The sequence below is a fragment of the Aythya marila genome (genome assembly GCF_965140915.1).
Source record: "Aythya marila genome assembly, chromosome: 22".
In the NCBI taxonomy this organism is placed as follows: domain Eukaryota; kingdom Metazoa; phylum Chordata; class Aves; order Anseriformes; family Anatidae; genus Aythya; species Aythya marila.
The window spans coordinates 1,378,757-1,403,590 of NC_139063.1; the positions used below are offsets into that span (position 1 = coordinate 1,378,757).

Sequence of the window (24,834 nt, forward strand, 5' to 3'; positions counted from 1 at the left end):
CAAAACATCGACTCTGCGCTGCCCGAGGTGGGTGCGGGAGCCCCGAGGAAGCAGGGACGGGGTGATGCTGGCTGAGCCGCTGCCTTCCAGCCCCTGCCTTCCTCCTCCGCTGCCCTCCTCCTCCTCCTCACACCTCCAGGGGGGTGCCGGGGGGGTCCCGGCTCCCGGGCACGCTACAGGGGAACATCTCAACGGCGTCTTCTGCTGATCTGGAATTAGGGGGACTGAGAGGTTACGAACAAAAGGACTCGATGCTTTGAGTTCATTTTCAGGATGAGTGTTGTTTTTTTTCTTTTGTTTTTTTTGTTTTTTTCTTTGTATGTTTTGTTTGTTTGTTTTTAAAGCAGCATTTTGGTTCCCCCGAGGGACCAGTTCTTGTAGCAAAACCGAGAATTACGGAAGCTTTTTTTGAAGGTGCCTAATGAAATTTGCTGAAACTACTCAGGGGAGACACCACTAGAAACTCTGGTTTCTTCGTAAGATACACTTCACACAATGACTGTCCTGAAGGGTCAGGTTCCAAAAGAGAGGGAAAAGAGCAGCAAACCACAACACACCAAAACACGAGCAGTCTTGAGACTGGAAGAGGACAAAAGGTTAATGGGGAATTTCTACTGCCCAGATGGCTCTGGCCTTCAGTCTTTAACACAAACCAACCAACAGCACAGTTGGGATTTTTTTTTATTTTTTTATTTTTAACAACGATTTGTTGGCAAAGCAGAGGATTTCACACTGCACAGAGCACAACAAGAACAACCTGCAGTTCTCCCGGCGATGCTGGGAAGGACGAACCAGCTCGAACCCGTTGCCACGAAGGAACAAAACCAAACCCGAAGGAAAAGACTGTTGCATCGAAGCTGTCCCCTCACAAAAGAGACCCGGGGGGGGCAGCGAAACCCCACTGCCCAGCAGCTGCTTCACCCCACACCCCGCTTCCAGCATCGTCGTGTCAAGGAACTCCAGCTGCTGTCATGTATCTCAGATCTTTACCAAACCACAACTGCTGCACGCCTCCGAGGGCAGGCTGGGGGTGGCAAAGGGATGCTTCGAGACCCCAGGGCCCCCCCGGTCAAGCACCGAGCCCTTGCCTGGCACCGGGATGCAGCACAAGCCGGGGGCTCCTGTGGTTTGAGGAGGCAGGCGCGGTGCCCTGCTCGCTGGAGCAGGCATAAACAAGGGGTTTAAAGGAGGCCTTCCTCCTTGGAACTAATTCTTTTTGCTTTACCAGCTCAATTTTAGCAGAAAAAAAGAAGGAGAAGCCCGCCTCTCAGCAGTGGGACACTAACCACGAGCACAGGGAATGGGGACAGCAGCATGGGCAAAGCTCTGCGGGGGTTTTCTGCTTGCCAGTTCGGATGCATCCCCAGCTCTGTGGTTCTCCAGTGAGTTTTGGAGCCCTATTTCTACCCCCAGGCAGCACAGTGCTTCTGTTGAGATCCAGAAAAGCAGCTGAGGGAGCACAGAGCCAGCAGGTGCACACCCCCAGCGGGTGCTGAGGTCCAGCAAAAGCTCCCCTGGTTCTGCGCCAGCCCCAAAAACCAACCATGGCTGGCACTCGGAGAACCCAGCACCCTGACAGAGCTCCTGAAAGGCACGGCTGGGTGCTCCAGGGAGCATGGAAAACCCAAATATTTTGGCTTCCTTTTTATCACTAAGGAATTGATAACGCCTTGGAAGATAACGGCACAGCCAGGATCAGAACAAACCGCTCCCCAATTCTCCCTCAGGGGTGGATTCCTGTCTGCTGCGAGGCGAGGGGCTCGTGGGGGCGATTCCTCGAGGTGCAGCCACCGTGCCAGCCACTTCAAGCACTTGCCATTACCACCAGACACCGAAACCCATCGAAACCTTAACTTCGCTCTCAGCACCGCGTGCCCGGTCCCCGCAGGGAGCTGGTGCTCGCTTTTTGGGGAAGCCTCTGGGTCACGACCACCTCACGCTGGCATGGAGAAACGACAGAGGGGGAAGCAACCCAAGTGTTTACCCACGTTTACATTGCAGCGTCAGCTCCTTCTCATTTCTGCCTGCATGAGCCGTGCATCCCCCCCTCAAACGAGAGCAGAACAGCCAAGTTACCCCGCTGCTTTCTACACGAGGCACCAGGAAAACCACGAGGACTCAGGTTTTTTCTGGGGGAACGTTTCCTTGCAGAGGGCATTTTTGATGTGCTATCTGATTGGCAAGAGGTGGCTGCACTAACCAGGCATCGTGCTTTAGATTGTTCCATCTCCTTCCTCCACCCAGAAAGGAAATTCAGGCCGTTCTACTTTGCAGATATTTTCCCCTAGAAAAAAAAAAAAGTTATTAATGTCAAACCAAGCGAGCTTTGCAGGCTGTTTTACACCCAGCACTCGCAGCAGCACCCACCTGGGACACAGATGATCTTTCTATAGCACAGCTGACGGGGCAGCTTACCCTGGTATCAGAATCAAGGCGCCCTAGTTCAGTAACAAGGGTGGATTTTGCCAAAATAGCCTTGAACCGATGCTTAAACAACCCCTAAATTCCCATCAAGTCAGTCGCAGCCATGCAGCAAAGCACAGAAAACACCACGGGATTTCATGCCTAAGCTGTCCCTGGATTTTCTACCAGCCAGGGATGGGCTTCATTTGCCAAAATTGAGCGCCTGAACATTTCCTAGGGCACCGGGCCAGGCTTCCGGGCACAGTCAGAAATTAGCTCCTGTTTCATCAGCTCCACAGCACGTTGAAAGGATGCTTGGGCACAGAGCTGTCCCGAAACCCAGTGAGATACAGAACCAGTGAGCTTACCCGCAGTAACCAACTCCATCAGGTGGCTTTGGAAAATGCCACAAAGCAACAGATGTGGTGGGAAGCGTCCCCTCCACGGCCACCTTTCCCACCCCTTAAAACCTTTCCTGCAGAAGCAGTTAAAGCGTAGCACTAGGCTGCAAGCAGGAGGCCAGAAACTCCTGCAGGAGCGGGGCCAGGGCTGCCCCTGCTGATAGGGAATTATTCCTGCTCAGCTCCTTACGAGACTGCTCTCGGCAGCACCACGCTTCGCTCCGAGTCTCGTATTTGTGTGCGTGAGGTTAACGTGCTTAAAAACCTGTGCTTGTTTCAGTTGGCTTGGAAATCCCTAGCAGCAGCGTGCCACGTAAGGGGCTTTACTGCTCCAAGGCCCGTTATAAAACAGCCCTGGTGATGATTTAAGGGGAAAAGAGCCCACCTATTTTCTTCCAGTTGAGACTCAGACACTCCTTCCCAGATTGATGTGAAACGCTTGGACGATGCACATCTGTAAACTCCCTTCAGGGTGTGCGTTTGGTTACTGATTTGGAAAATAACTGCACTTTAAAGGTCAAGGAACAGCGCTCAGGCACCGTGCTTCTCGGTGCCTGAGTCCGAAGCCTGAAAGTGTTTTGCATCAGGGCTGGAAACAGATATTATATTAAGAGCTCGCTCTGCTTTCCTTTAGGTTTTCATGCCTCTAAACAGATTTCTAAAATTACCTTCTACAAAAGCAAGGTTCGCATCCCATGACGTGCCAAAGGCATGACGGCCCCTTCCACTGTTCCTTTAGCGGAGCTGTTTCAACTGGAAGTCTTCCTCCTACACCGTGTTCACAGGCATGGGGAGCACCCCCACGGGCTGGTGGTTAGAGGTGCGAGAGGTGTTCAGGAGCTAAAAAGGCTGCAGAAACGGCTGCCTGTGGAAAACGAACCATCTGCAAGGAGCACCTTCTGGAATCGAGGGGTTACGCAGAACAGACGGAGGGAGCGGCTGTGATAACGCCCCGCCTAGGCGGTCACCTTAGCTGAGCTCGTCCGTATTTCCTGAGGATTTAGGTTTTTAAAAAGGCAGAAAATGTACAGTAAAGGGCCTAAGTGTTTGTCTCGCTGTCTGAATAACCGCCACACTGTTAAACCCCCGATCATCTGCCCCGGGCACAGCCTGGCTGGAGCGCTGATTATCGGTATACCTCATTTGATTCTTTTTTCCTTTTTTTTTTTTCCCCTCCTCCTTTTCCCTCTTTAAGAACCAGAGCTTAGTGCACTCTATCACATTCAGGTTATTTTTTTTGTTGTTGTTGTAATTGTGCAATGAAGAGCAATTGTTTTGGGTGTGCTTTTACCACCTGCTCCCATGCTGGCTCCGGCCCCTGCTTCGTTGAGCACTTGCACTACTGATGGCTGAGCTGGAGGGCAGCGGGGCCAGGAGCCAGGGCGCTTCTCTGGAGGGAGGGATGGTGTGGCAGGGCAGCAGGCACCTCGTGGTCTCTCCTGTTAAAAAGCAGGTGGATAAACAGCGCCCAAAGGCTACTCCTTAGCCTGACACAAGGGCATTCCAGTCCTGCACCTCCCCAAAAAAGGGCCAGCAACGAGGTGAGCAGCTCAGATGCAACGAGCTGAGGACAGCACCCTCACCTCCTCCCTCTGGAGGCTTTTTCCTGGAGAAAAAGCCTCAGGAGCACACAAAAAAGGGTGAAAAAAGGCATTGCATGGCGACTGCCATCTGTAGAGCTGCTGGAACCTGGTGCTGGCCAAAAAAAAAAGGGATCTTTGCCCTGACACATGCAGTGAGAGCCACAAAGCTGTGCCTGCTGTCGGGTCTGGGGGCAGCAGCGCTCCCCTCCTCGAAGCAAGTGGCCAGGGCCCCTGGCAGCGGATGCCTGGTGAACGTTAGCACTTTGAAGTTGGTGGCCTTGTTTTCTTAAAGGGCTTGATCTTTTCGTGCAGTTAGAACTAAATCTTCCCCATCATGTTGTCCTATTCCCCACCTCAAAATTTAAATGAGCAAGCACCTGGGCCGTTTAGAAGTTTGTCCAGGACTCAAGAATCTGTCATTGATCTCAGAAGTTTATACCTCAAATATAAAAACAAGCGTATACATCCAGCTTAATAACAAATTAAAGTAGCAGCTCCAAGGTTGAACTGCAGTTTATCCTTGAATCTGATCACTAGCAGCAACAGGAAAAAAAAACACAAACAAAACCAAACCCACTTAAGCACACAAAAAGCACCAAGTTTTTAGAAGCACCTGAACTGAAGCGTTCATTCTATGAGAAAAACTCAATTTCTATTTCCAAACTACAAGACGTGAAGGATTTTGCCTGTACCTTAAACCTCTTACACACAGCCTACGCCTTTCTAACTTTGTTGGCCCCATACAAAGTAGGGCAGCAGAGCAGTTAGCAAGGTGCACCAACAAAGAATTCACACAGAAGGGTCCAAGATCGTTAAAGGTACGAGGCAATGAGATGCACCCGAGACTTCTCAGCCAGCCACTGCTAACCAGAGCCTTTTCTCTCCAGGTAGCTTGCTTCAAAAGGCTAAGAGGAGCGTCCTGACCAGGGTGCATCCAACCATACGCCCACACAAACCTACGCTACTTCCCATTTTTCACTCCTCAAGTACCCAACAAACTGCATTGGGAAGAATTACCCAAACCAAGAGAGATGGATCAGACTGGAGAGCTGTCAGAACACCATTAGCCACGGGTTAATTGCTACTACGAGCTTAGCTTCCAACCTCAGACAGAGCAGGTAGCAGACATCTCCCCCTCTGCGCGGCAGCCGCGGGTCTCCGTACCGGGACCTGAGAGGCAAAGGAGAGGTAGGTGCAGAACTCACAGTACTCACCCTGGGTAGCTTTTCACTTTTTGGAAGTCAGGATGTAATTGCATTAGTGAACAGATCTGGCTGCCTTCACTAATCCACTCATTTTGTAGTAAACTTTGCTTTGATGACAGATTCATAAGTTTAACAACTCCACCTTGAAATAAATGCCACCGAGGGGTGAACCAGGGGCTTCTCTACGCCCCGGTTCCGTATTCCAGACAAGGGGATGGGCTTGTGATGGATACTTGAGAATGGTTATAGATTTAAAACAAAAAAAAAAAAGCAAATGGCAATTTTATACTTGTGTTATGTAATGTTTTATATGTGCGTGGTCTTTCTTAATGTAAAACTCTTGTATTTTTGTGGTTTATATGCAGCAGGACTGATGGCTGTGAGGGTGCACGCTATTTTGTAAAGTATTCTTAGCCAGTTTTCCCAAGGAGGAACAAACTGAAGCATTCACATTTTCATTGGCTTGTACCTGCATGTACAGTACTGGGGCAGCAAGTGAAGATGATTAAAGCCAGCTTGAAAACAACTTCTGGCCTTGAGTTGAGCTTCACAAAGTGTCCAGCCGCAAACCCTGTGTAGCTTAGAGCCAACCCTCTCCCCCAAAATAGAGATGTTAAAGGATGAAACCCTCTTTTCTGAGGGATCAGACTTCATTCCCACCTGAAAAGAACAGTTTTTGCTGGAGGAAAGAAATACCATAATTAATAGGCACCATAATTAATATGCAAGCGGAGTAACATCAGCTCAAAGCTCACACAATTCAAATTCTCTCCTGCAGCTGCGCACAGCCACGCACAGCCCTAGGAAAACTGGCCTTCCTGTCTTCTTTATGCGACCCAAAATCCCCCCAACCCTCTCTCTGAAAGCTTACAGTGTACCTTTTGAATAGACCTCGGTCAGCTTTTATTGAACGTCAGCGTGGAGCTGCAGTTCTCCCATTCCTCCCAGCTGCAGGAATGCTGCATCCACCCGCACCCCTGCGCTGCAGGTTTCTGTTGTATATAAAGCTGTCAACTGACCTGATTTCGCCCCTGCTGAGCCTGGTTCTTTGCAGGCAGCCTCAGCTTTCAGGCAAACACCGTTCTTGCCTGACATTTGGGACGCAGCCCTGCTACAAAGCAGATGGAGCTCGTCCGATTTGGGACTGGGAGCCTTCCATCCGACACCTGAAGTGAACAACTCGCACCAGGGAGAGCAGCATTCAGCACAATCTGTCGGGCTGTTTGAAAAACAAGACAAGTCAGCTGAGGTTTCACTGCAATATTTTATTTGGGAATTTACATATACACAGGAGAGAGGAGACCGCAGAAGTCTGACTTCTTGCTCACGCTGATGAGTTTAAGCAGTTGTGTTCTACTGAAGATGAGGAAAGAAATCTGACCCACCCACTTTTTATGCCTAGATTAAAATGTCTAAAGCTAGCTGGGAAGGGGTACCGGGGTTACACAGGAACAAAAAAAAAAAATATGAAAAAAGTATAAATTAGGATGTCATAGTCATTTTAAAAGTGTAAGAAAACTTGCAGCGGGCTCTCAGCCCTTGATAAGTTAACTCTCAGTTAGTTCGTTAAAAGTTAAATACATCGATACCACAGATTAGACAGAAAAGCCACTCTGAAGTGCAAGTTTCACATTCCAAACAGCTTGCCCCCACACTGTGCGAGAATCCTGCTTGCTCATGGGGGGAGGGAGAGGGGTCTTCAAAATGACTTTGGTTCCAATGAGGGTTGGCGAGCCAAGCACAGCAAGGCCTCAGCTCCAGAGAACGCTGCTCGAGGGAAGAGGTAGCAAGGCTTGCTTGCCCCGGGCTTGGGTTAAAATCCAGTTCCTCAGCACCAAACAGGGTTTCCACCCCTCTGCTAACCAAAACCCCTACTAATACTAGAGTTTAAGTGGTTCTTAAAAGGCCTGAAATTACAGGCAGTATTATTATAAGTACAGATTTCCCACGTTCCTCAGTCACACCTCTGCTAAGACCCCAGGACATTAAGTGCTACCCAGAAGCATTAGTGGAGGTTTGTGCAAGGAGGGGGGTCCACCCCAGAAGTGTGCATTGACTGTGCTAAATACAGGGGAGCTCATGTTCTGGTCACTGAGGTTTCACCGTGTCTGACAGTGAAAAGGCAGAGATGGGTCTCAGTTATGGAAAGAGGTTCGGGCTGGGCAGCCAGCCAGAAAGAAAAACCCTGAATGTCTCATGGAGCAGTTTTGAAGAACAGAACAGAAGGCAAAAATGGTCACAACGCACGGGATCATTTCCACATCTGAGTGCTGAGGGACTGATTGCTTCCCTGGGCACCTCCTCCACCCATCGACTGTCCATAGCCCATCATACCATTAGCTCCATAGAAGTTCATCCCAGCCATCTGCTGGGTCATCTGCAGAGGGGAGAAGAGAAGAAAATCAGGGCTATGCCGGGGAAAACGTGCCAGCCCACGGCAGTCAGCTACAGTAAAACTCTTCCTCCCCAACACATTAGTCTTAAGCGAATCCTCGTAAAAAGTTACAGTGCACAGACTCAAACAAGGCAATAAAGCTTCATTTAAGGATATCCTAAAGGTTAAAGTCCTCTACAGTCAACCCCAAGTTAGACTTACAAAAGCAAACTCCACTCACACACCTTTCATCTTATTATAGAATCCGAGGCACTGCCGAAACATGGTGTGTGCTCTTATCTGACCTTCCTTTGCCATGCTAAGCAGCCTCTTAGAGGAAGATGAATCAGCTGGTACTAGTGCTAGTAGCACTCCTGATTCACAACAGGGTTTTATAGCACCCCTGCTATACCTCAAATCAGCCTGCAAGTCGCCAGCCCAGCTCCTTTAGCTCAAGGCACAGAACACAGATGCAGCCTGATGCTACTGCATGAACACAAACCTCTATCACTCAGCTCACAGGAAGCTCTGATTTCTATGCAGGACTCTAGTTTTGTCTACAAACCTGCTATTTAGCCCCATCTCTCCTCAAATGTTTACATGAAGGGAGAGTCAAGGTTTTGTTTCCCATTTATCCCCATAAAAACAAGGATCACTACCTAGCAATTTCCCAGGTGCGTGCCCATCTATCAAGCTGAGGAATTTCTCCTTTCAGCTGATGTTACACTGATTTTTGGTCTCCACCATGAACCTTGAGACCACTGTTACTGCTTTTTGATCCCTGCCTGCAGCACCAGCACGCCTCACCCAACCTCAGGAGACAGGCTATGAGAGCACAAGGGACAGGGAGCTTCCTGCCTGTGCCTCCCCTGCCCTCCATCCACCCTCGGGTCAGCAGCAGATCCCCCCTCACCTGAGTGATGTTCCACTGAAGCTGCTGTGCTGGCTGCACACCGTAGACAGGCTGGGGAACCGCTGCCATGCCGGCCACGTAGCCAGCCTGCTGCGCAGCCATCATCCCGTTGGGGACACCGATGACAGCCGCCTGCACGTTGCCCACGTACCCGGCTGGGATGGCCATGGGGGTCACCATCCCCGCAGCCCCAGGCTGGGCCATCATGCCCACCGAGGGGGCCATCATGCCTCCCATCATGCTGCTGGAAGGAGCCACTCCTGGGAAGCCCGTGTAAGCTGCTGGGGGGTACGCCATCTGAGCCGGGGCCATGAACATTGCTCCTGAAAAAAGGAGGAATAAAACAAAAGGGGAGGAGTGTTATCGCGCTCACTCTTGGGGCTGAAACGCTGACCTTCAAATCAAAGCCTGCCGCAACGCTCGCTTGGCCGTGACATCCAGGCTACGCAGCTCGTTATGCTCCTCGCCAGCTCTCAAGGACCACCTACACTCCCACATCCCTGCTTGTCAGCTATCAGGACACCCCCACCCACTCTGAATTACTGTGCTGCTCTATTCTGAGATCTGGTACCTTGCGCGGGCAGCTGAGGTGTTTGAGAGCCGTACAGGGAGAGGATAGAGTCTTTAGAGAGCTGCTTCTTCCCCACTTCGTCCCCTTTGCCTCCTGGCTCGGGGAAGAGGTTCAGGTTTTCAGGAACAGAACCAGCACTTCCAGAGGTTGGCATAGAACCAGTGACCTGAGAAAAAAACAGCACAAATGCATCAGCTGCCTGAAGCACTGCAGGAAGGTGGAGATCACTGTCTCCTCATTCAAGCATCTCTTTGGCAAACACCGATGCTCCCTTCTTACCTTCCTGGAGTCAGAGTTCGATGCCACCGATGCAAAAAGATCAAGATCCTTCTCTAAGCTGCTCGGCCTGCCATTTGTAAGGGTGCTTGTCACGGGAGCATCTGGGAGAAAGAAAGCTGTGATGGGCGGGCACGCAGATGGCCTCAGGCTGAGGGGCTGCCTCCTTGCCAATGAAGCAGTTTGCACATATGCCACTCAACCCAGTGACCTGACCTGTAACCTACTTCAGCCAGCACACTGCCAGCTCTTCACTCTCCCTTCTGGTGAAGGGAAGGAACTGGCTTAGGACCAAGGAAGCACACTGTGCCATATCTGTCCCATTAACCTCAGAGTAGCCAGGAGCCACATGGTGTCTGGAGACCATTAAGTGCTCCTGTAATACTACAGCCACTGCGCCAGAAAAAAGGAAAAGAGATGTTTCTGCTGCAGTGACCAGAGAAGGAAATAAAGTACTCAGAGTTCACCAAATTCACAAGACCAAAGATAGAACATGGGGGCAATTTAACAAGTGCAATAATGCTGGAGAGGCTCTTACCAAGTCCTAGCAAGTCCACTACTGGTTCAGAAGACTTAGGAGAACTCTTTCTAGACTGCTGTGTCTCTTCTTTCTTTTGAGGCTAGGGAAAGAACACCAGAAGTCTTGTTCAAGTCTTGTTTTTACTCTGATATATCGGAGGCTTTAATGAGAGATTAAACCCCTTAAAAATCCTTTTCCCAGTGGACGTAAGTGCTTTGAAAGTGAACAGAAATTCAGAGCAAGTATTCCAGACAGTTGTTTTACTGTCCTGTTATATTGGAACCCATCGACAAATTTAAGCATGCTCTAAACTAGGAAAAATAACAGCTCAAGTTAGAAAGCTAAGCAGGGAGTAGCTGGATTCCAATCTGCTCTGCACTGCAAGGCAGAGCACATCTGCTCAGTATCTGTCTGAGCAGTGGAAAACAAGCTACTACCATTAGTGTGACTCAATGCATCCACTGCTATGACTGAGGCCTGAAAAAATGCTTCCATATGAAGCTGGAATACCTCTGTCCTGCTCAAGAGAAGTCTTTACAATTGATCGATGGCCATGGCTTCTGGTCTTACCATTTTCACCTTCTCAAAGATGATAGGTTCCAGTTTTCTTTCTGATACTGGCTCATTACTCTTTTTCCATTTGTCATCCTTCTCTTTCTGTAAAGAAAAGCACTGACATGAGGTCAAAGCTCACATCACGCAGTAAGAATGATAGATCTTTGTGTGCTGTTACTAACCCAAAAAGCCTCAATCTTTGCTCATTTCAAGCTCCTAGCAAGCTACCCATCCAACAGCACAGATATACAGCTGAAGACCTACATTAGAAATCAGTCGTGCTCTGACCTTCAGAGGTCCCTTCCAACTTAAATTATTCTCTACAGAACGACTGAATCCGATCAGCCTTGTAGAAATTAGTCACTAATACAGGAAATTTAAGCCTGTCTGTTTTCATACACTCACTGCTTACTCATGAGACAGACCCACACTTAACAAGCACTCAAGCCTTCGTAGAAGTGATTAGGAACTAACCCTAAATGCATTGATGTCAATACTTCGGTCCATGTATTTCTTCTTTTCATACTTATCACGAATGAAGCCCTCCACAGCTCTGCAAGAAGCTTGTTAAAGACAAATGATTCAAGAGCAGAAGATTTGCATAGCTTTGTTTAACACACGGATACAAGGTACAAGCTGTAACTAAATTAACGACTGCCTAAAGAGCATTTCCAGCAGTAACTTTAAAATAATTTAGCCTTGGATCCAACTACTTTAGCTGCTCAATTTTTGCTCCTTTGGACTATTCAAAGCATGACAGTGCTATAAAAGGTACACTAGATCAGGGCTTAATTCCTACCGTGCTTTTTTCTTTGATGTGTATTTACTTTGAACATCACTTAAGAGCACACGTGTCATCAGCACAAGGCACAGTGGTCAGATAAATGGATCTGATGCATACAGGAACACCTCAACCACCAGCTTACGACTAAAACTAAGGAGAGATGCTCCTTTTAGGTTTGCATCTGTAAAGCCCCTTGCACTACCTGGCTAGAAACCCTTATTTAATAGATGTAGTAGAAAATTACAGCTTCATTTTCAGAAGTGTTGGATCTTTCCAGCTGTCTCCACTAAGGATCTTAAATGCTCAAGCCTCTTATTTGCCACAGGCCCTGAAGTGCATCTCACACAACACCTTGGCTTGTACCACTCAGCTTCCAGTTCTCCACCTGCACAGCTCAGAAACAATCCTTCCAGCTCTCTTCCACTTTGTTTTGGAAGCAAGCTGCCTGTGGCTGAAGCAATGTCAGAGGGTGCCTAGCCAGGAACTTGTTCTCACAGCTGATGCCTACGCACATGAAGTTAAGCCTCCTATGCAACAAGGGCAGCTACTAAGCAACAAGGTGAACGCTCTCCGTGTTTCCCCAGCAGCAAAGGAAGAAAGGATACTGATCTGTTTGAGGTCGCCTGAAGTTCTCCGGCAGGAAGGCTTCGTAAAGACGATTTGCTTTTCCATTCCCCATCTCTTGCATGCACTGCAATTCAAAAGAACTCATCCCGATTACCTTTTTGCTTCACTTCCCACCTCTTTGGTCTCTGAGACTTTATGACTCCCCCCCAGCTCACAAACCCCCACTACTACAACAATCCCTTCACTTCACCTGCATTACCTGTATCTGTTCTTGTGTCCACTGGTCAAGATTGACGGATTTTACCCTGGATATATGAACTCCTAGGTTCCTGTGGATCCCAGCGCAACGAATACAGATGAACACACCAATATTCCAGGATGCCCATCGTGGCCCTGCAAAGAGATAAAAGTGTTTCATACCAGCCAGTCAATCCGCGGTTACCTTGAGCAACTGAGAAACTGCACCAAGTGAACTGGGACTGAGGAGTCCAGGCTAGAAGTTTGAATTAGCAGCAGAATGTTTAAAAATCATCTCCCAGTGACTGTAGTTAGAACCAGTATTTTATTACCTCCCTCTTCCATGCTGAGAGCTCTGCACAAATAACTCCAAGGGGAAGAGGGAATAAAATAAGCATTCAAACCACTCAAGACCACAAACCTCAATTTCCCCTTGCTTAAACAGTCACAGCAAAATAGGTCTGCTCCTGCTTTAACAACAGAGAACCTTTCCACTGTGATAGGGTTACCTGAGAGCCAGCTCCACAATATCCACTGCTGCTCTAGGAAAAGCAGCATAAAACTTATGATTTGCATCAAGTCTTCTGTTGGCCTTGTGCAGGAAGAAGCAGATGAGTGAGGAGAGCAGCACGAAGCCCGGTGCTCTGACCCCCAGGCCAGATCCTGGCCCAGGACCTGGGAACAGTTCACTCCCCAGTTTCTACAGCTCTAATCAGACTCACTTTGCATGCGGCTTTCAGACAGGCAGGAGAGCTCTGAGGTGTGGAAGGGAGATCATGCCAGGGAAGAGAACCACGAGGGAAAGATTAACGAGCTGTTTTACTCACTGCAAACAGTTCTCTGGAGGAAGGCTGAAGCACATCAGGGGGGGATGAGGGGCTCTGCAGCCCAGCACAGGCACTCCCACTGCTCACAGCCCCCTCCCCGGCTGGGACCAACACAGCCCCCAGCCCCTGAAACCCACTGAAGACCAGCTTTGGAAGCAGTCCTCTGCAGTGCAAGACAAGCAGGTTTAAATATGAGATAACCAGGCTGGAGCTGCCATCTGTGTGGTTAAGTCGCAGCTGGGTATTATTGTGGCTGATGGTACCTACAGCAAAGCCACATCCTGAAGAAGAACCACCAGCCTCCAGCCCTGGAGCAGAACAGTTTTAAGCAGAGCAGATACATGAAGAGCTCCCCATTTCCCTCCACCCGTCCAGGAGCATGAGGTGCACTTTTATTGCTACAGGATAAAAAGTGCTGCTCCAAGATAAGCTTCCTCAAAGAGGTACCTGACTAGCACAGCAAATCTACCAAGTACTTCCAGAGGGACTACAGGCATTACTGCAGATGAGTTATGCTGCCTTTCCTTGCCATAGTTAAAATAGCAATCCTCAAAGCAAATGATACAGAAGTGGGAGGAGAAAGAGGGGGAAAGTGTAATTTCAAAGCCCGAGAAAAGCAGCACTGCATTTAACAGCCATATAGCATATTCAGGAAAGTTAAACTTAACTCCAATTTACTGGGCAAGTCCAGAGCATCCTGAGGGATTTAACACTAATAAGGCAATCACTGGCTCACGGTTCCTTCCAGGGCAGAGGCATGCAACCTCTAACTTCCCCAGAAGAATTTCTTGCAGCTACCTTATTTTATTTATTTTTTTGAAAAAGCTTTCCCAAGTTTTCTGGCCTGGCCCAACATCTATTTCTGCTTTTTCACTAGAAGTGATCCTTTGGAAAGGCACTGGCTTAATGCTGCTGATCAAAGTCATTTCCTTGCCTAGGAACAGCTCTTGGTGAACACCTTCTAGAAGCACCTTCCTGACTGCACCTCAATGTCTTACATCTACCCAAGTCTAGAAGTGATTAAATAAAAGGAGAAGCCCATCCTATTAGCATCACCTCAGCATGCCAAAGAAAAGCATGGAAATAAATGTCTGTAGTTTGCTCAACATTATGCTTGTAACCCACCAAGGTAAAGGCAGGAACTCTGATCCTCCATTTGATTTATCCGGTAACATTCTCTCCCAGCCAGACCCTGTCTCATCCAAACTGCTCCTGAAAGCTATAATATGAGAGACTGATGGCAGGATTAAGCATGAGATTCAAGGTTAGATTTAAACTCCAGATATATTTAGCTTTTATAGGACTAAAAGGATTAATAGCCAGCTAGATACTGCATCGGGGTTATAGTAATCAGCTCAAGATCGTCACATGGGCTAGTTCAAGCCCCTGCAGCCTCCCACCCTGTGACACAGGATGGGTGACTCAGTGGTGCTGTGACACCCATCCTGCCTTGGTGTCACCCCAGCTGCGATGCAGGACCCGAAACAGCAAGGGCTGAGTGCTGGGATAACAGCTGGCCAGCTCTGCTAGGTGCCAGCTCTGGGAGACACCGGTGTAAAAGCAGCTCCATTACACTAGCGGACATTAAAACAGAGGATTTCTGAAAGCCTCCCAGCAGCTAGCACTTGGTGGCAAATGCAGATATTACACAACGAAAGGCGGTTCCCCTCCACGAGGGCTGTTCCAGCAGTACTTGCAGTGCCAAGAAGTGCCGTGAGGAGGACTTCAGACCGACAAAGCAGAAGAGGTCAGAATTTTGGCAGTGTGGGGCTGTTCCTGTGGCCTGAGCCAGGAGGAAGGCGGTGACCCCACACGCTGAGCAGTCTGCTCACAACATGGGAGCGTGCAGCAGGTACTCGGACAGCTCTGAAAAAGCTGCCTGAGGTCTCTCAAAGAGGAACAAAACCCAGCTACACCCCTCTGGAGTGAAAAATAAAAAGCTTCTTTAAGATAAGCAGCTGCACAAGAGGCAGCAGCAGAAGGTTGACACAGCGAGACCGCACACAACAGGCGAGGGGAGCTCCTGAATAATCAGCGATGAGCAGAGTGAGCAGTAGCAACGAGGCAAATGAAGTCTGCCCAGCTATCAGAACCGAAATAGCTCTGTGCTGGTTGAAACTAACACTTGGTGCCCCAAGCAGCAGGGAAGGTTACGGGGCTGTTGCTGGAGGCAGGGGTACCCCACACAAGATGGCTGCTGCAGGCCAGGCTGCTGAGGGAGCAATGGGTGAAGCCCCAAGGCCCAGATTAGGGGCACCAGCCCGGCCTCACGCATACCTTTACCAGGCCTTCAGCTTCACTACTTAGTGCCCCAGACCTTAAAGCCAAAACAATGTTTTTACTGCTTTTTACTGTGTTTTGTCTCAAGGGCGAGGGGGAGGCCGGCCTCGGTGCTGCTGTAAACAAGGCTCCCACTTCCCCCTCGAGGCCACAGCAAAGGAATCGCTCTAGAAATCGCATGAGGAAGTGCCCAGAGAGATCAGGCAGGGGAGATTTTTGTGCAGTCATTTCCCCACGGTTTCACATGCTATTTTCAAGGTGACTGACTTGCAGAAAGCCCCAGGTGAAGGTATTTACAGAAGCGAGTTCAGTCATATGTTACAGCACTCAACTTCCCGAAACTAAACTGAGCTGAAAACTGCACAGCAGTTACAGCAACTGGGCACTGACAGAGGAGGCAGAACACATTTGTAAAAGCACAAAGGCACAATTTCTCAGAGAAAAACGCCTTTTAGATCAGTAAGCCATGTGAGAAAACCCCACCAGCACTTCTGGAGCCACCAGAGGCCTCATCTCCCCCTGAGGCCTTCGGACGCTCATGAGGGCCCAGGACACCACAGGAGCTTTGTGCCCTCCAGGTTGGAGGAATCACAAAAATGGAGCTTATAGACCAAAGGTTTTAAGGCACAGCTCACAGAAGCGTTTGGCTTATTAAACCAGTAGAAAGAAACATGAAAGAAATCGGTCCTTGCATGAACACACTCACTAGCATCATAAAAATAGTTCCCTTCAGGCTGGCATCCGCACAGCTACCAGATGGCTCTAGAGCTGGAGGCCCGAATGAAAACTCACTTTCCATATGCAAAACTGAAGTTTGCTGCAATGCCAACCGGCATCAGACACGCACGCCTGGTGCTGCACTCGCTCCTTTCAGTATTATACCGAATTTTAACATCCATAGAAAGCAAAGCAAGTTCCTTGGCACTAACTGGAGCTGGGCATCACTTGCTCGGTTCTGATTAATCATCTCATGCCCCTGCGCAGTGCCTCAGATATGCAAAATGCTTCCTGGAGAATGCCATTTGCAGATGAACAAGAGATTAAAGGAAAACGCAGTTTTCAAGAAGAATTGGATATTAATCAAAGCAGATTCAAGAGCTTGGCTATGCACTCAGATCCAGCACAATATTAAGGCTAGATGAGACCACTTCCATGCATATTCCTGGCCTTGGACTGGTTGCAGAGAGATCCCAGTCAGCTCTGTCATTTAAGAGAGCTGCACTGAATGCCTGACAGGGCATTTCTAAAGGGGGATGCACCCGTATCCAGAACGGACTAGAGAGCTACATGCAAGAAACCCTGCTGCCCAGTCAGTGCCTCCATGCGCTGGTTTCATGGCCTGTTTTATATCCCAGCATGTCAAAATAAACACTGCATACCAGGCAGCCCATACCAGCTTAAGTTAGCACCCACGACTGAATCATTAATGCCGACAAGGACTGTCTGAATGATCTGCCCTTGGTGAAAAGGCTCGCAATTCCCTTTAAAACCCAAGCCCAGCCTGGCTAGCACACACCATGCTGTAGCCACTTGCTGAAAGTTCACACCCTGGAGTGCTTTTAATCGAGGAATCCCAAGGGGATTCACTCCTCATCCTTTATTCAGACATTACATTTTGGCTCAAGCTACTTGTGCAAGTTTCTTCAGTAATAACCCTCCAGAAGGCATTTAAAAATAAAACAGAAATTGGCTGCAAAGCCACTGCTCTTTTGAGAAGGGGGGGGGAAGGGGGTCAGGGAAAAATAGATGCTTTCACAGGCAGGAAGGAGAGCACACAGCCATTCAAAGCCTAATGAAATATTCTTAGTGCAAACAATCATTTGACTCGCAGGCGATCCAGCAAAAGCCCAGCTGTAACTGGGAAGTGTGCCTGCCAGGCCCATTGATCCCAGCTAACACTACTACATGTGTTGAGGTCCAACCACCCCCTCTGCACACACAGGGAAAGGGGATGTGGGAAATGCTCCTTGGAGAGGTGTAGTCTCAGCGAGTTGACATCCACATCCTCTCCTACGAGCCTTCACCAGCACTTGGAAATTTCTCATCGAGTCAAAGTTGATGAGAGCAAAAAGCCCAACTTTTGGCAGTGCCAAATGAGGAAATAGCCAAGTATCCAAGAGCTTCCTTTGACTTGTGGTTTCCTTATTCTGGAAAGAGATTGCTTAATGACTTACTGAAATTCATTCCATTCATAGAGAAGCTATGACAAAAGCCATGTTACAAAACAGCTTCCTCTCCTCTCGACTGTAGACGTCTGTTCTGCAGTCAAGTGTTCAGATTATCTGGGGGAAAACAAGGTAAACCCTGCTGGCAAGTGAAAAGGACAGTTAAACTTAACTTCAAGATCTCTTGATTATGCCAGGTAGCTATTAATGCATGTAAGTTAGTAGCAGGTTTTTTTTTGGTGTTTGTTTTTCCAAATGAAGGACTGCTGCAGTACCTACAAGCCTCAGCCATTCTTTGCATGCAAAAAGAAGAGCCAGAGGCATCTACAGTGGTTGAGAACATTGCTGCAGACAACAGCTTGGAGCTTCGCCTTTAAATTCTTCTTTGTTATCAGCAGCCATATACTGTTTCCCCAAACCACAGTGTTTACAACCGGCACATTACTGGCCAACTCAGATCAAGCAGACTGCTGCTGGCTCAGTTCTCTCCAGGGCAGGTTATGAAGCCTCTGCAGTTTACCCGAAATGCTTACTGTCCCAGGGCCTGGTGGCTTTGAAGGCAGGCACACAGAATTTGACCTGTTGTTCCCAGAACACCAGATCTAACAATGAGCAGTGGTAAGACTGCAGAAGAAGCTTTCAACCCAAGTCTTATCGTTGTTACCATCTTGCTCTCTGAAGAGGTGCTGCGACGATACAGACGCAGAGCAAAGCGGAGGAAATTGAAATGGATGCTGCGAACAGCAGGGTGGGTCCTTCCTGCTGTTTTAAGGAAGGGATGTTTATTGCTTCAGTAGATAAACCATGAAAACAACAATTTCAAGCAGATGCTATACTAAGACTATGCCAGACAACTGGTTAACACTACCAACGTTGACAGCAACACCACCTAACAATATATAAAATCAGTCCCACGGAACCCCGTATTTTCTGAGGAGGTTAGCACAGGAGTCCTAACAGAGATGGGCAACAAAGACCAGGACGGAGTTTCTGAGATTTGATAATAAAAGGCTGGTCACTGCGGTCTGGCCAATGCCACACACAGGTCAGAGCCTAGGAGTTGCTAGTGTAAAAGCAACAGCTTTATTTCAAGGAGGCTTGAATCACAGTGAAATGCTAAAAAAAAAAAAAAAAAAAAAAAAAAGGTCGTAAACAAGCCCTGTCTTTCAGGCATTTCAGCTTTGAATTTTTCTACCATCAAGTCTGCTCATGCAGCTGTAATTTTTTTTTTTTTTTTTTTAATTTTTGATATTTAGATTTGAATTTAGATTTTTGAGTTTGTAGATCTGGAGTCAAAGCCCTTACTGTAGCTCCTGACACAGCAGTCAGCTTCTGGGCCACTTTTTGCTACAAAACAGACCTGTTCTGGAAATGAACTCCTCTTCACTATCCATCACCAAAAAAGACTTGATATTCATGATGAAAAGGCATAATCTGGCCAGGATGGAAATGTACAGTTTGACAATAGCAGAGGTGAGCAGTTTACCATGGCACTGAAAGGCCCAAGAGCACAGGCAAATCCAGCTCCACAGTCAAAGGAAGCTCTGATTCAACGCAGTCTCTCTCAGAAACTCAAGCGTTTCTGTCCTAGATTCCCTGGGACACACAAAATAATCACTATTCTGCACCGACCTGAAGGAGCCAACAGCTATTCTTGCTTCTCTAGCTTGTTTTGATAGCCTGCTTGCATTTTGGAGGATGAGTTACCTTTAAACCAGAGGCATTTTCTGGAGAGGCTGGCACAAGCTCCGAGTGTTTGCTACCTTATATAATTCATCTGGCAGTTACTATAGGAACAAACTTCCACTGAAGTTGCAGCTATGACTGGAGGATCACATGGCATTTTCGGGCCCTTAATTTACACCCTTTGCTGTAGCAGCCACTCAGCACACTTTGGCTCTCCACAGATGGGTCGATATAGCTGGGAGAGAACAACAACAGCATTAAAATAGACACGGTTTGCCAAGATGCCCTCTACTCGGAGGATTATCTTTGTTATCTATTTCTGTCAGATGGAGAGACTTGCATCTCTGTGACTCAGCTCTGCATCTCTTTTCTGAAAGGATCTCTTCGAGTAACTCTTTACTAATCAGAAGCCAATTCCAGTGTAAGTCCCCCTCGAAAGGAGGATGCTTTTTTGCCAGGTGGGCAGCTTGGATGGGAAGTTCCAGCAACCTACCTCACGCAGGTGAGCACAGGGGTCAGGCTCCCAGTTGGAGCTGGGTTCCCTCGCAGGCAGGGTCCCACACCAGGGCAGCACCACTCAGACCCCCCAGGACAAAGATCACTAAAGGATAAAGCGAATCTCGTGGGCAAAGCTCATTTCATCTTCTCAGGCCAGTGTTCTGTGGTAGAACACTGCAAAAGCAGCAGCACTTTGTAAAGATAACTGCAGAATATTAGGACCACAGCTAAGAATTAAATTGAGTGTACACACAAAGATATATGCACCCCTTCGGGCAAGCTTCCATTAAGTGAGCTTCTCCTAATTCAAGATTTTCTAAAGCAAGCTGAGCAGCTTTAGACCTATAGCTCTGATTTTGAAGCTGACTGCAGGCAAACAGCATGCAGCACCATCCACTGCTCCGTTTTCCCCACAGTGATTTTTCATCACACACTTGTTTTAGACAAGCATTTAGGTTACTCTTCACATTTCTTTTACGGAGAAGTCACCTGTGATTCAATAGCTTTCCTCTGCCGATGGAGGATTTGAGTCACAGCAGATTTTGTGTTGACTATTAGCAACATGCTTCATATTAGCACTCGTTTGGCTGGATTAAACCACCTGCAATATGACTAACCCCCATTTTACTGGAGGTCACCCTTCCTGAAGCATACCTGCTGTAGCCACAAGCTTCTTATCCTACTCTTCCTGTTTGCCAGCCGCTTCCTACCCCATCCAGCACTTAACGACCTCCTCACAGGTAATTGCCAAGTTCCGCCCCTCTTTCAGAAAGAGCTACTTGAGGAATTAGATCAGGGTTCAGGTTGTGTTCAGGAGCAAACAGCTTTCCAGCAAACCACTCAGGTTACAAGAAGGGGTTGATTTTGGCACCGCAGCTCTCACAAGACACAAGGGACGGAGGGGAGAGTCAGACAAACCAGGAGGAGCACAGGGCAACCTTAAGTGATGAACAGCTAGAGCAGTCCTCGCTGGTGCTCCCTGGAGGAATTGGTTCTGGTTCCAATGAAACTGGATCCAAGGAGCCTGTTGGATAGACAGGACTGGGAGAGCAGAGGGGAACAGTTTGGGAGAAGGAGAAAATCAAACAGAATTAGCTGCATGTTGCACAGGTCCAGCACAGAGCTTTAAAGTCAGAAACACAGAGAAGACTCCAGTTAATTCAAGTATTACTCAACACAGGACTGTTTCCACTTACTGGAAGACATCTGAGGTCAGGACCAATTTTCCTGATTACACCACATCCCTCCTGCACCTGCGTCACAGCTCCAGCCTCCGGGCTCACTCTGGTGTTGGGTAGCCTGGCTTCTGACAGACCATCAGTGCCTGGCAGCCCTGACATCCTACATACATGGAACCACCACTGCTCTCAGAAGTGTCCCTGCCACAAAGAAATGCACCAAGAGAAAGGATCCCACTCACCAACAGCTCGTTTCTCTTTTAAGGATTGCACTCCAGCAATGCACACAGCAGCCAAGACCTTCAAATAAAGAGGATTATGATGATTCAGTCCCTCCAGCCTTCCACCTCAGCCACACTGGGTAGTCCTGAGGTAGTTATAGCTGTGCCATCGCAGGTGGTGCCAGGACTCCATGCAGAAACACTGCTTTGATAATCACAATAAGTATCCTGATAGCATCATGTGAATACCTTTGATAGCACTTGCAAGGATAAATGTTTTGTTTGTGCCTAGCATTGCCAGACGATGTCCTAAAGGCTGCCACCAAGATCAAGCCTGGTTTGTCCAAGCACTGGAAGACCCTTTGCATGTACACTGAAGCTTTCACACAAGCTCAGCTGCCACAAAGCACTCTAGCCATGCCTTTTTTTCAGCACAGGTCACACTCACCTGTCCATTCTCTGACCAGCCTGCCCACTTTACCCACAGATAACACTGACAGAAGCCCCACAATGGAAAGAGGAAGCAGCAGGGCAGAGATCTCACCCACTTCCTCCAAAACAAGAGCCTCAAAGCACTGCACACTGTTGTTGTTGCAGAAGCAACCCACCCTGAGCTTGTTTTCCCAGTTTCCCTGTCCCTTTTTTTTTTTTTTTTTGGTCTCCAACAACTTAGCCCTGGCCACGGGCAGCTGTGTGAAGCCCCGAGGGAAGCCGCTGTGCTCACACTTCTCCTTTCACTCTTACTGTGTCGCTCCTACAGCACAGCTGCGCAGAAGCAAAGCCTTGGAAGGAGTCCTGTGTGCTGAGGAAGCCACTCAAATCCCAAACACACGAGGGGAGAAGGGCTCGGACTGATGCTGAGGCCGCTGTGGAGGTACGAGATCAGGTGGGTACACGCAGCTCCTGCAGCTGACACCTGCAGGTACCGAAACCTCATTTAGTTCTGCAGATAGAAGAAATACAGCACGGAAACCCAGCAAGCAGTTAGGTCATTGGGAACAGGCATAATGGAAGTGTGGGTGGCATCTGAACAGTCTCTGCTTATGTGTCATGCTAGCTTGGAAAGGCGCAGCTCAAGCAGCAAAACGCCATGGATCCGGTAAGCTGGGCACAAAAAAAGAGTCAAAAGTCAGTGTTTTATTGTAGCACTGCCTTCAGAGGGGCTGGGGGAGCCGCCAGGTTCTTCCTCTGCCCTCAGCTTTGTTGAGATTTGCCCCGAGATCCCGATGACCTTGAACACGAGCTGTCTGGAGGAGCAGGCAAGGAGTGCCACCTGCCTCCAGCCACCCCCCAGCACCGCTAACGAAGCGACCCAGATCCAGCGGTGACCTTGGCGGACGCCTGCTCCCAACACGGGGCCGCAGCACCAACATCTGCAGCTCAGCAAGGACACAAAGCCCGCTCGAAGCCCGCTGCAACGCCTCGCACGTGAAAAAAAAGTTCAACTTCTGCAGGGAAGATGATGATTTTGGGCCTCGGGATCTCCAAAAACGCACATCCCACTCAGAGCTCACCCAAAGCCATAAAGCAGCCGGCTGCACAGAAGCACTGCCACGCTTCCAGGTAGCACTGGAAACGTTGAGGAAAACCATCTGGAGGCAGCAAGTGCCACGTGGTCTCGTCAGTGCAGACCTGCACGGAGTTGTAGTTATTAAGCCGTAGATCAAACGAGATGTGCTCCTCACTCTGCACAAGCACACTGGGCTCGTTCCCATGCCGAAAGGAGCTCTGCAGTTCCTTGCAGCAGCAGCAAGCACAAAATTCAGGCCTTCCTTGCCACTGCAAGCCACAACAGAAGCACAAAACACGATGCTTGGCTGGAGAGCTCGCTGGGCCTACCCTGATGCAGCCAGGAGCTCTCCAAACCGAGATCTCACATCTCCACGAGCCTCATTAGGATCTGGGATCATTATTTCACCAGGCAGGCCTGAGCACAACAGCAGCCCACTCCTCCAGACAGGTCTCAGGTGTTTCCCCAGGCACAAGCAGCTTAAGGCTTCGGGGGTGAGGCTTAACCGTGCACTGTGACTTAAGAATTAGTGCCAGGGAGGCTGCATCTCCAGGACACGCCGTCAACAGGAGCAGCTACAGAACAGCAACGCGACGAGTAACCAGGGACCGTGATGAGAACGCTGCCCTGCCTTGAGATAAGACAGCTATTTGTGCCCTTGGTGCTGGCGTTAGGAGCCAGGAGATAAGGAACTCGCAGGCTTTTACACTCAGCTCCCTGCCTGCGGGGTCGGGCAGAGCCAGGTGGAGGTGTGAGGGGCTGCCAGACCAAGCTGCTGCTACGAGGGCACCGCTTTCTGGGCTTCTGAGAGCCCCTTATAGGAGCAGCCTATATTTTTATTTGTTATTTTTTAATATATTTTATATTTATATGCAGAGCAGCCCCATTTTCAGGCAGTTCAGGGGGAGCTGGCAGCTCTCAGAGGTCACGCTGCAGCCCCCAGACACTGCTGGACACCGAGACCCAGCTCCTAGAGCTCATTTACTGAGGCTGTTGGGACACAATCCCCAACTCCCAACCTCCAAACCACGAGAAAAACTTATTAAAACAGGATTTTAAATAAAAAACAGCCCTACCCTTAGCCCTTTTAATATGGGAAACTCTCCGCTGTCCCAGCAGGGAGCCGCAGGAAGGCTCCAGCATCACAGGGGGATGAGTGGGGGCTGTGCCACCCCCCTGCCTCCTGGGGCACCGACACCCCCGGCTGCCCCCAGCACCGGAGGGGAGAAACCTTGACCGGGTGACCCCCCTGTGACCCCCCCAGGGCCACCCCCAGCCCCCTCAACTCCCCCCACGTCCACCACCACCCTGAGCCCACCCTCCGGGCCTCCTCCCACAACACCAGAGACCACCGAGCTCCCCCCCGGGGACCTCAGGCAGTGCTCTACAACAAAATTCGTGCTTTTTTCCCTTTTTTTCACTTTATTTTTTTATTACCTTTACCTAAACCCCCCCAATACACCCCCATACACCCCCCACATCCACCACCATGCCATGCCCACCCTCCGGGCCTCCTCCCCCCGATACGGGAGACCACTGAGCTCCCATCCCAGGACCTCAGGGAGCACTCTACAACCAAATTCGTGCTTTTTTTTCCTTTTTTTTACTTTATTTTTTTATTACCTTTACCTAAACACCCCCAATACACCCCCTATTCACCCCCGCACCGGGTCACCACCCCCCAAACCCCCCCCAAAACCCCCCTCAACCCCCCTCTAAGCCCCCCCAACCCCCCCCAAACCCCCTTCAACCCCCCCCAAATCCCCCCCCCAAATCCCCCCCCGCCCCTCCCCCTCCCCATTACCGTTCCCAGCCCCCCCCCCCCCCCCCCACGCCGGTTACCTTTGGCCTGGCAGTCGGCGCAGAACTTGTTGGCCTCGTCCAGCAGCAGCCCGGCCAGCACGGCCTGGTAGCGCTCCACGTCCCGCACCGATTTCCCCGTCATGGCGCGGCCGCCGCCGCCGCCGCCGCTGCCCGCCCGCGGGTCACGGCGCCGCCGCCGCCGCCGGAGCCACCGCCGCTTCCTGCTTCCGGTCAGCCGGTAGTGGGCGGGGCGTAAGGAGGGAGGAGCCAATGAGGG

The 24,834-nt window shown here is 49.5% G+C and overlaps 1 protein-coding gene across 1 annotated transcript; it reads right to left on the minus strand.

The window, feature by feature from the left end:
- Positions 1 to 6,837: 6,837 nt before the first annotated feature.
- SMAP2 (small ArfGAP2) lies at positions 6,838 to 24,773 on the minus strand. The gene is made up of 10 exons (XM_082777477.1): positions 24,597 to 24,773; positions 12,412 to 12,545; positions 12,191 to 12,276; positions 11,276 to 11,354; positions 10,817 to 10,903; positions 10,265 to 10,346; positions 9,730 to 9,830; positions 9,451 to 9,616; positions 8,880 to 9,202; positions 6,838 to 7,969 (listed from the first exon to the last, which is right to left on the minus strand). The coding sequence occupies exons 1-10, from the start codon at positions 24,697 to 24,699 to the stop codon at positions 7,844 to 7,846; spliced, it is 1,287 nt and encodes a 428-aa protein (XP_082633603.1). The 5' UTR covers positions 24,700 to 24,773; the 3' UTR covers positions 6,838 to 7,843.
- Positions 24,774 to 24,834: the final 61 nt, after the last annotated feature.

What these genes read in the sequence shown, in the direction of transcription:
- SMAP2 (XM_082777477.1), bottom strand. Translation starts at nt 24,699, where the DNA reads ATGACGGGGAAATCGGTGCGGGACGTGGAGCGCTACCAGGCCGTGCTG. An exon ending in TCTTTGAGAAGGTGAAAATG is followed by an intron (nt 10,347 to 10,816) that starts GTAAGACCAGAA and finishes TTCTTTCCCTAG; the next exon opens with CCTCAAAAGAAAGAAGAGAC. An exon ending in ACCTCAGCTGCCCGCGCAAG is followed by an intron (nt 9,203 to 9,450) that starts GTACCAGATCTC and finishes TCCTTTTTTCAG; the next exon opens with GAGCAATGTTCATGGCCCCG.